Source organism: Telopea speciosissima, chromosome 8 (assembly GCF_018873765.1).
Source record: "Telopea speciosissima isolate NSW1024214 ecotype Mountain lineage chromosome 8, Tspe_v1, whole genome shotgun sequence".
Taxonomy (NCBI): domain Eukaryota; kingdom Viridiplantae; phylum Streptophyta; class Magnoliopsida; order Proteales; family Proteaceae; genus Telopea; species Telopea speciosissima.
This window is the reverse complement of record NC_057923.1, coordinates 17,148,710-17,160,801: the sequence shown is the minus strand read 5'-3', so window position 1 is coordinate 17,160,801 and position 12,092 is coordinate 17,148,710. Positions and strand designations below refer to the sequence as shown.

The 12,092-nt window shown below is 39.0% G+C and overlaps 1 protein-coding gene across 1 annotated transcript in view; it reads right to left on the bottom strand.

Annotated features, from left to right (window-relative positions):
- LOC122670955 (sister chromatid cohesion protein SCC2) overlaps positions 1-4,777 on the bottom strand; it is a 69,675-nt gene extending 64,898 nt beyond the window's left edge. The window contains exon 1 of the mRNA XM_043868007.1: positions 4,224-4,777. Coding sequence (XP_043723942.1) covers positions 4,224-4,474 — 251 coding nt within the window. The 5' untranslated portion in view covers positions 4,475-4,777. The remainder of the gene's footprint in view (positions 1-4,223) is intronic.
- Between the last annotated feature and the right edge of the window lie 7,315 nt (positions 4,778-12,092).

Genomic DNA, 12,092 nt, shown 5'->3' with positions numbered 1-12,092 from the left:
TTAATTCATAGTAGTTACGATGTTTAGGTGACCTAAGGCATTGGAGGGGGCCTGGACTCAAGGTGACATCAACAAGGCGACCAAAGCGCCTGGACGCCTAGGCGATGCCTTGACAACTATGAATTAATTTGTAAAATTTGAGTAAGATCCTAAAATTTTCAATCTGCAGAGTATGGCCAAACAAAGAAACTCGTTTTTTTTTATATAATGAATAATAATGACTAAACAACAGCTTTCATTTTTTACTTAAAGCATTTGGGGTGCTTTATCGCCATTTCAATGGATTTGGATGACCTGGCCATTTCAGCCAAACTTATTGCAATAGATTGATTTGAGGAAACCACTCTGGGTTGAGTTTCAGGGTGAAGATACCACGGGTTCAGCAGTAAGGCCACACATTTTCTTACTACGTGTAGAAAACTCATTTCAGAAGATATTTCCAGCTGGGTTTTAAAGTTAAGATTTTGGAGGCATGGCTAGGACTGCACATTTGCTTAATACAAAGCACTCATTTGCGGATTACAGCTCATTTCTCTAATTTCCCCTGCAACTCTCCTTCAATTCATTTAACATTGGAGAGCAATTGTCGTGCATGACCTCTCCAGAGACCAGCAATTATTGCCTTTAAGCTCATTTCCCAGCAACTAAACATGGATTAGATCATTTAATGCCTCTTGTACAATTAAAAATTAACCATAGTATTTCTTTTTCTTTTTTTTAATGTTTCAAAACCCATTCCCAAATAAATTTTTTCTTGATTTTAATCTTTGATATAGAAAATTTGCATTTCTTCTTTTTTTTCATAGAGAACATAGAAAATTTATTGCAAAGAAGCAGAGTGAATGTTACAACAACAACAACAAGATACCATTAATGTAGAATAGCTAGGCTGCAACCAATTCTATAGGAGGATCGTAAACTCTTCAATGAAGAGCAGCATCCACAGGGTATTTTGAGGCTTTCTTCAATCAGCACCTATGGTAGCATGAAATCTTCTATTGAATTAATGAATCCCAGCAGTAGTTTGGAAACTCGGTTGATCTCAGATTTGCAGGGAAATAAAAACCAGAATAGAAAAAATGAAGAAATTAGATAATATATTAATAGAGAAGACGGATAGGATTGGATCGAGTATCTCACTCTCACCACGGCCTCTCACCGTAAATGTCTCTCACAGCCAGTAATGGCTTTAACCAAGCTCATTCTTTTCTCCAACTCGACTTGGCTGTTTCAGCCCCTTTTTCTTTATTTATAAACTTCAAATCGATTACAGCATTATAGACTTTTCCTAATTAAAAATAAAGGAGAAAGACAACCTAGTCGCATGTGGCACGCAGCCCCTGCACCCATACACCCCATGCGAAATGACCGCCGCACCCCCATAGAAAGGTGGAAATCGCTGAGGGCACGGCGGTCATTTCGCAGCCCTGTGTCTGAGCGCAAGGGCCGCGCACGGCATGTGACCAGATAGCGTTCTCTTTCCCTAAAAATAATTACAAAGTAAACCCAATCCCAAGATTCCCAACTACTTAGCTAACAAACAAAGAGACCTAAAAATGAAAACTATCGGACTGCTAATAAACCCCTACGCAAGAAACTATAATTCCCTAAATTATAGGATGATTGCTAGCTGTCATAATCCTCCAAAGGCTTCCCCACGCAATGGCCATGGGGCCCACCAAAATCTGAAGAATATTCTCTCTTAGCCAGGCTGTACAATGGCTAATCTTTGGCAGAATTCGAGTCTAGAAATATCTCTTCAAATAAGGTTGGTCGATATGGCCAATAACTTCCCAAAAAGAAAGCTGATTGATCCCTATTATGTAGGCAAAATATTGGCTTGACATGCTGGACAATATCCTCTTCAAATCTGGAAATATGCTAGTTAAAGTCTATTTAAATCTGAAGATAATCAATCTTCCACAACATATGCAGGACGATAGGGGGAATGAACCTGGACAGGTTCTTGCTCATCCCTTATGATATGCTCCTCAAAATTAGAAATCTAGTGTTAGAACATGCTCCATCGAACCAACCAAGAACCAGGCCACATCATCAGACCAGGTTGCCTCCCACAGCAGTTGAATCCCACAACTACACTGGGCTGGTTTTGGGGCCTTGTTCCTGCGGCTACACCTGTGCTGGAACCAGTGATCTGCATCAACTATCCAAAATAGTAATATGCCAACAGCAAGAAGCTGCAGCATAGTTGTCAAGGCGTCACCTAGGCACTAGGCATTCAAGCTCTTTTTTGGGTCAAGGCGACAACACGCCTTGTTGACACTACATGAGTTTACGTTCATTTATGCTTATTGCTTTATTTTTTTTTTATGAATATGCTTATATTATATGCTATCCTTTGTTTATTATATGTTGGTTTTCTCATATAAGACCATTACTAGCATAATTATATCATATTTCTTTGATATGGGTTTTATGTTGCATAAAAATATAATTATCATTGCCACATTATATAAAGTGATGAATGCAAACCTAGGGCATCTAGGCAATGCCTAGACGGGTGCCTTGTCGCCTAAGCACCCCTCCAATGACTTCGGTCGCCTAGTCGCCTTAACAACTATGGGCTGCAACCTAAGGACCCAGACAAGGGATTGCCTGTAACCTCTACACTAGAAAGCTCATTGGCAGATTCCACTGATTCTCAATCGTACTGCTCCGTGATCACATTAGTTAATTGTTATTACACCAAGTAGAAGAAAAATGGTGATAAAAAAAAAACATTTGTTTAGTGATCATTTTCAATGATTTTTGAGCTTTGTTTCCCAGCCCACTGTTAGGTTTTAATTTGATTTCCGATTGCTCACTAGCATTTGCCTTTTGTGATTAGAAAGCTCTACAAAGACAAACTTTATAATGCAGATCTTTTTCCCAGCTTTCATGTCACAAATTTCACGTTCTGAATGTCGTGTTATATTGTAATTTAATCATTTTCTTTCTTTCATTGAATTATTTATGTTTTACAAAAGGCTTTGACCAAAATTTCAGACCAAACTGCCAAAAGAAAAACAAATCAGGGGATAAAAAAAAAAGGCCACTGATACAAAATTTAAAAACAAGTCAAAAAAGAAACTTAGAGATCAAGTATAAGTTAAGTAATTCAATATGAAAAACCATGGATATGCCTTGAACCACCTCATGCCATCTTATATGTTTACAATGCTTTTGATTCCTTTTAACTCTCCACTTTTTAGTTTCTAATTACCTAAAGAACTTAACCAACTTCGCCTTATCCCAAGTTAATAGGGTCGGCCAAATGGATCCTCTTTCACCAATCAACTCTATTCAAATCCATACTTAATCAACTCTATTCAAAGCCATACTTGTTACTAGTCTAAGCTTTGCATGTCTACCATTTCTCCTAGAGTCATTTTAGGCCTGCTCAGGCTATTTTAACTCCTCCAATCTGAATTATATCACTCCTCATCGATGTTCTCTGTTGCACATGCCATGCCACCTTAAACAAATTTATCTCAACTAATTATATATTGGAGCTTCCATTGCAAGTTTTTTTTTTTTTTTAATGGCAGAATGTACATTGAAATTTCCAAACAGAACTACCACAGATAGTTTTGGATGCTCCACCAAAAAATGGATAAATAGCACCACTAGGAAAGATGCAATTAGCTTTGAATGCGTTGAAGGGAACTTAGTAGTAACACCAGTTGGTAAAAACAAAAGGTAAAGTAAATCCTGCACCAGTGACTAGTGAGGGATACAACATGGAAGTTTTTAAACGACAAAGAGGAAGGCCGAAAATAATTTGGACCGAAAAGTGAGAGAAGGCATGAACACTTGTGAATTAACATCAACGAGAACAAAACTGGAGGAACAAGGTTCCTGTAGACGACCTCTTCTAGTTGGGAAGCGTATAAGGCTAAGTGACTAAAGTTGCCGTAAATAGATTGGAAGTCGTAATCTTGCAGTCAAGTTCTTTATCAACACAAATGATTAGCAAATTTAAAGTTTCCAATCTCGTGATTAAGTTTCAAGGAAGATTTGAACCACAACGCATTTCAGAGTTGTAAAATGCAAAATCCAGAAGCTATAAACTCTGTGACTCTCCGACTTCAAACAAACATTTAAGTATTTTCAGCCAACCTGTTCCGTTCTTCCTACATGCAACAAAATGCTGTTTGCGGTGGAAAATAATCTTAATGAGCATTACTCGATTCATCGAACAGTCGGATTCGAAGAAAACTTACAGGTAAGAAACATCAGTGTCTCTGAGCAGATCAGCAATCTTACTAGCCTGAGCAAGAACATCCTTCCTATCCAACGACGAAGCACCACTCGATTCATCGAACAGTCGAAGCTCGTGATCAACAGCTCCACAGAAAACCGGAAGTGATGGCAAAGGCAAGCAAGGTGCAACTTCCGAGTGTACAGTATTCGTAAGCCGGCAAGCCTTCTCAGGGCCGAAACTTCGGTGGTTCGAAGCGCCGGAGCTTGTCATCGATTAGACGAAGTGACAAATCACATAGAGACATCGATCAGCATTCGCCGCTATCAAATTCGAACTGCAAGTGAAGAAATTTTTTGTTTCACAGCAAAAATAATAGGGTTTTTGATAGTTATTTAAGACACAAAAGAACCCTAGAACGAGAGAAACGGAGTTGAAAAGGAAAAGAAAATTGGCGGGGAAAGGCGAAGGGGGAGAAGGCAAAATTGGGATATTTTTCGGCGAGAGCATTTTCCGGGAGACGACTTTTGTAGTCTTGGACAGAATTCTAGTGAATTTACGATAATACCCTTTCTTGATCTATCTAATTACGTAGAATGTAAGCGTTTCATTCTCGTTTTGTTAGGAGACGAGAGTAGCTTACTGGGGAAGATTTGACAACATTTGACGAAGAGTGAGACCGGAACCAAGGTTTTCTTCTGTAGTCGTTGTCGGCTCGGCACTCTCACATCCGGGATAAGTGGCCATCGAGAATTGATTGTTTGGGAGAGCTGAGCTCAACTCAAGGCAAGCTATTGCAAAGGAATTACACGTGTCCAATCATCCAATACTGTGTGTGGATGACAAATAAAAATATGTGGGGATATATCAATCATGGGTGATTCCAAAATTGCTTAGCCAACGATATAGTGAATTAGAGAAATTTTAGGAGAAGATGAGTTTTCCTTCAGCCATGGTCTCTTGGCTGAGGGGTTCAAATTATGTCATAGGGTATTGTGAAATAGTAAAGGGTATTTTTGACCATTTATAAATAAAGAATAGACATTGACAACCATTGATAGTTATCTTTTTCCTTTTCTTCGCGTGAAGAAAAACTTTCTCTAATCTTACCTAGTGAAAGCATTTACATTTTTACCTTAGAAGGAGTAAGATGGATGCATTAGTTGTATAACGGAATCTTACATGCTAGTATTTTTATAATAGTCGGATTTCTATCTTTCCATTTGAGTCGTTCAACCCATCAATTGTTACAATTAACTTCCCCCATTGTCGCCTACTACCTTGTTCCCCCACTCCTCTGCAACTCTGCTCCACTCCCAAGTCCCAACCCTTCATCACCTCCTACCCTCTGCAACCATCTATCCTCCTCTTCTGATATCCTCTATTTCTTCCTCCCCACCCCCATTGCCCTACACCCCCCACCCAAACCTCTCACTCCCTCCCAAACTTCTCTCTTCTGTGGCACAGCCCCCCTCTCATTGCCCTATCCCCCCAACCCTAGCCCATAGTCGCCCCTCCCCACTACAACCATTTGTCCCCTCTTCCCTTCCACCCTTTGTTCTTCCTCTCCATCCCTTGGCGCTCCTCAAAACTAGCAATGTGTTCAACCAAAGTCTTCCCTACCAAGAGAATCATAGTACTTAAGTAGTCTAATTATCTACATTAAATTGAACTAATTAAATAACTGAATTACAATAATTAAAATGAGGAGAGAGAAAATATATCCATTTTGACCAAAAAAATGCCTTTGTTGTGATCGTAACAGAATTCCCTCAGGGATATTTTGGGTATTTTCTTTTCTTTTTTTTTTGGATTTTTAGGGTTTTTCTCTTTCACAACGATTTTTAGAATTGACTATGGATTTCAGAGTTTCTCCAAGGTTCTGGGATTTCGAACTGTTTTTTTTTTTTTTTTTTAATGAAACTAAGGCCCTATTTTTAGCTGAACCAAGGCAAAGCCATTTTGTAATTTAGGCAAAGGTGGCGCCACTGCTAGACCTCCCTGGTGGTGTCACCAAGGGACTTGCCACATGGCAATCCCTGGTTAGCCTTAAAAACCCCGAATTGCTGGAAAATCATAGTTGTAAGAAGAACAATTTAGAATTCCTTATTTGAAAGGCATTTAATATTGTTAACATCCTCCAAGATATTCTTACTAAAGAAACTTTGATTTCTTTCTTTCTTCGCAAGCACATTAAGTTCAGTTCTTATCTGCTTCTAATCTTTCAATATATTCTCAACCTATCTTTCCATTTCGAGGCTCTTCAGTTGGCGCAATTTCATGGGCCACTTCAGCTTTTTGCTACCCGTGAGAACTTATGGTTATGCCTGCCAGAAGACCCATGAGTGAGTCAGGTCAAGCTTTCTAAGTGTAAATTAGGATAGGAAGAACTTCATTTTCTTTTCGACCTGACTCTGGTACTACCAGGAGGCACCAGACGAGGGGACGAGCAGTGAGCTTTTTGGACATCTTGGGTTGTAAATGCAATTTCGGTCATATGGATAAGACAAAATCTCTCCCTCTATTGTGCATGAAGGACCTTATGTGATAAGGAAGAAGCTCTCTCGTGCTTCTAGTTGGGAAGCCCCTAATAATCCACAGTCTTACAGAGTACAACTATTAAAGTCACATTCCCGCTGCAGTTACTGTGAACTTACCACCGAATCACAATTCTATGCTCTTTCACACCCGAACGCATGGATCAGATGCGCAAGCTACAACGCTTTCAAGAGTGAAGTTTGAGAAAGCCCTAGAGCCCTCCTCTCTGAAGCAAAAACTATTTTTTCGGTCGAATAGGTCCCCAAAAGCCTCATCAACGTAGCTTAAAGCATGCGCTATTGCGCTTTATTAGAGCATTTTTTTATAGTTTCTCGCATACGATTTTGATAGTTGAGTACTTCGACACCCCTTTGCTTAGCTCGGGTGAGAGTTCAACACCAAGGTCATTACTAGTCGTTGACTAACCTTCTCGTGTCGCCAGATGGCCAAGCAGTTACCTTCGCTCCACTTGAAAATTGTTCTTTCTACCTTGACCCACCCAATCTCGACTTTGAAATCGAAATTCTAAGATTAAAGTGTTCCTTCAACACTGCATCAATGCATGATGCTATGGGATGGAGAAAAGTTCAATTCCATATTCCCTAAACCTCATACGTCGAGTGTGATATGACACCGTCAATGAGTGCCCAAATGCTATTAGTATACAAGTCTGAAAAGATAGCTGTTGAAGAATTGGAATCTAGGCCCAAGGCGGTACGTCCGAGCAATAGAAATGGCAGAGGCCAATGAAACGATGTGAGCTGGAAAGCAGCAAGCAGGCCACTAAATAAGAGAAATCCTGGAGCCAAGCCGGTGGTTGGGGCAGATAGAGTAAGGGGCAAGAGATAGACTATATTCAACATAGAAGGAGTAGAGCGGTTGACAAACCAGGGTTAGCGGTTGGGGAAGGTCAAAGTTCAAGCAAGTAGCCGATGTGAGGTCAGTTTTTAGGTTATAAATTGATTCCTAAAAAGATGTTTACAAAGCACAACTATTAAAGTCGCATTCCCACTGCAATTACCATGAATTTTCCACTGAACCGCAATTCGATCTATGCTCTTTCGCACCCAAACGCATAGATCAGATGTGCGAACTACAATGCTTTCAAGAGAGAAGTTTGAGAAAGCCACAAAGCCCTCCTCTCTGAAGCAAAAACTGCTTTTTTCAATCAAATAGGTCCTCAAAAGCCTCATCAACGTAGCTTAAAGGCTGCACTATTGTGCTTTATTAGAGCATTTTTTTATAGTTTCTTGCATACAATTTTGATAGTTAAGTTCTTATCCAGCCGTTTGCCTAGCCCGATTGAGCCTTCAACACCTATCTGCTTCAAATCTTTCAAGATATTCTCAACCTGTGTTTCCATTCGTCCTTATTTGAGATAAGATCATTGAGTTTTTTTTTTGGAATCTTCTTTTCCTTTGGAAATCTCAAATTTGACTTGAGAATTTTTTTTTAATGTATCCATTAATTCTAGTATGTGATTTTTTATTGCTCGACACACATCTGTCCATAGCATGAAATCATCTCAACAACGCGTGATATCTTGTTTTGCTTGATTTTTAGTTTTTCAAAAGCATGTTGCAATTAATCTTCATCTTGAAGAATCCTGTCCACCTTGTCTCTCTCATGAGAAGGAATCGGATAATCTTTATTTCTAGAATCACTATCCATTCTTTGTTCAAACTCAAGGAGAAAATAGAAGAGAAAGAAAAGAACAAAGAGCTGATGGAAGACTTCCTGGAATGCAGAGATATGGTTTAAGGAGCTCAACTTACTAAGACTGTGTTTCGTAATGTTTATGTTTTGTTCTTCTGTTGTCAATGCTGAGTGTTTGGTAAACCTTTTCCATAACTGTTTCCGAAATAGAAAAATAACAATTCGATGTTTGGTAAACTTGTTCCGAAATAGTTTCATTAAACTATTACCAATGATTAGTGAAATGTCATTACTATCAAAATTAACCCAATTAAGATTATATAAAATGTCATTTCCATCGAAATTACTTGATGAATTATAAGCCAAATTACTGTTTCATGCTCATGTTAGAAAATCCTTGGGTTTATGAAACCCGAATCCATCTCCATATAGAGATCTAGAACACGATTGAATAAAAGAACAGAAAAGCAATGTCCTTACACCCGCGTATGTTGGAGAAGAATAAATCCCCTTTGTGTCGCCATCCTTTGCCTTGAAATTTTGACCAGGATCTTCTCCAGTCTCCTTGCCTCACACACTCCTCACATTCTTAGTGGGAAGAACAGAGAATGAAATCAAGTGACTGCAGGAACCCTAACCATATATTTATAATAAATCCAAAACCCTAATCCAATCTACCCCACAATAAAAAAAATTAGTATACCCCCATTAACCTTAAAGTAGTCCCAAATCGGGTTTATGCCCATGAACCCACACCACTAGCTAGGGTATATCTTACAATCTCGCACTTAGGCTACATTAATTATACATACCTCCTTACTGGCTTGGCCTGTGAGTCACATTGTAAACTATTACTTTAAAACCTTGAAACAACCAACAAATAGACTGATGTCGAACAACAACAGAAAATACACCTCAATATACGGTATAGAACTTTCTGTCAGTCATAAACACAAGCTTACTTGCTAACCAGAATCGCAATAGAAAATTAACCATGACAACCAACCTGTGATCACAGATTCCTTGTTGTCATGCCCTTGTGGGTCTTTTACTTTGATATTAACCATCACCTCTTGGGCAAACTGCCATAAAACCAGTTAATACCTAACTTTGGCTAAATACCGCCTTTGATTATTACCACCATAAAACTTTGGCATTACCGCCTTGAAACATTTACATATCAATAAACATATGCATACAACCGTTAAATCAAGCAAACCATGGATACTCATAAATATTCATGCTCAACAAACTAAGCATAAACAAGTATATTCACAATTTTCCATGCTTCACAAACCAAACATGCAATATAACAGGAAGCATAATAAACAAGCTCCCACTAATTAATCAAAACAAGCAATAAACTTCCACTGATTAACTAAAACAAATAATAAACCACCAAGTAAATTATATCAAACTTTTGAAACAACTGCCTGAATTTCTGTGTGACCTAGTGCCACCAATCATTTGATTTCATCACGAGTGTCTTTTGAACACAACTACCTTCTCCTATGTTTCCATTTTCTTATCCTGATCTTATCTTCTAGAGTGTTTCTACACATATCAAGTTTGGATTGTAACCCTAAATTCTCTTCTAGGTCCACAACTTATTTTTCCTTATAGTTATTCCAATGCGAGTAAGAACAGTAGAAAATATTCTCAAATATGATATCATGCATGGAAGAAGAAGCAATCAACAAGATATTAGACATGAGCAGATAGGTGTAGACACCTGATTTTTGTCACCCCTCCCTGGCGATGATGGCACACGGAGTACCTGCAACCTCTGTCTCAGATACCAAGAAATAATAAAATAAAAAAATAGACACCCAAAACCCCGGCCCATTGAAATTGTGGCCTGACAGGGCAAAATAGGAAATCAAGAAAAAAGAGAGAAGGAACAGTGAGAGAAAAGGAGAGACAGAGGGGAGAGAAGGAAAAAAGAAAAGTGAGAGGGATCTTCGTCATGCTGAGGAGAAAAACCAGAGAGAGTGAGAAATAAAAAACAAGAGAGTTACAAGGGGGAGGAGAGAAAACACAGAAAAGAAGAAAGAAGGAGAGTGAAAACAAAGAGAAAAGGAGCGTGGCAGAAAGGAAAAAGAAGGAGCGTTGCAGAGAGAAAGGAAAAAGAGAAGACAGACTGAGAGACTAGAGAGAGGATTGAAGAAAACGAAAATGGAGTCTGGAACTGAGACAGCTAGCCGAGAACTCCTTTGAGTCAGGGAAGAAAGACCCACCGGTGGCGGCAGCACCGTGGATTCTCTCTTCTTCTTGTCCTATTTCTTGATTTCTCTTCATTAATTTTATCTCTTCTTTTATTTCTGGAATCCACCGAGCCATTTTTCTTTTATTTTGATTTGTTGTTTTTAAAATCCAAAATACCCCCACCATCCCATCTCCATCTCCCATTCTTCATTTTGATTTCAAAAGGTTCATCCGGATCTTCCTCCCTTATTTTGATTTTCTTCCAAAATTACCTCTACCCTCCATCTCAACCGACCTACTACCTTCTTCTATTTTTCTTATCATCCTGTTTAGTTTCTTTTAAATCAGACAAGCCATATCTGATTTACCCATCACCACCGATTCCATTTTAGTCCTCTTACGGTCTCTGTTTTCTGCACTTTGCACCAATTCTATCTTCCCATTTTCTGAAACCCATCTTCGAGAGTGGCAGTGATGCTGATGCGATGACAATGAACTACAGCACCAAATAAGCTCGGTGAGCCTGGTCTGCAACGTCCATGGAGTGAAAGGAGATACTGTTGCTGTGGTGATTCATGCTGCTTTCTTCTTTTAATCTCATTTCGTTCATTTTGTTTGTCATGCTTGTTTCTCTTTGAGAGATTTGTAAATAACTCCCTTCCCCCATTTTATTTCCCCAACTTGTAATAATCCCTACCCACTGGTTCGTGACCATCACAAGCTGCTGATTGGCTCCAAGAAGACCCCTCAGGTGAAATTCTGCCCATATTCATTTTGCTTTATTTCATTTTAATTCATATATGCTGTTTTGCTCCAATCTCTGCTATTTTGTCTATTCATGTCAAGTGCATATTGTGATTATTGTTTGATTGAATGTAAGATGTCGCCATGTCCCGATCCCTCTACCATTCTGCCCATTCTGAATGCTATGGTTCCATATCATTTCTTTGCAATGTTTGATGTCGGATCCCCGACTCTTTGTTTTTTATTATTTTTGTGTTTTCGGTACAAGCGAAATAGCATGAACCTTGGGTGTGAAAGTCTTGGAAATTCTGCCATTAGTTTTTTATATTTGAATCAGGGTTGGGTATTGCTTGATATTGGCCTTTGGGCTAAACCAATCCGGTTTTAAATTCGGTTAGAAAATGTGAGTTTCAGATTCCAAAATTGGCATGTCTTGATTTTGGCTAAATTTGGGTCCATTTTGATGCCCATCTATTAAAGATTAATTTCAGATTTGAACCGGCCCGTTAGAAATGGGCATGGATTTTTGGACAATGGCCCGTGTGTTATAAATTGGGCTTGGGCTTGAAATTATGAGACTTGGATTTGATTTAGTTGGGATTTTGGGTATGGGCTGTATTTCCAATTTGGGCCCATTTTGTATGGGGCCATTTGGCTTTGGCTTTAGTTTGGGCATCGGCCAATTAGCCAAGATTGGGCCGTGAGTGGAGAGGCTATAACCCACACTTGAGTTTGAGTGCATGTTACC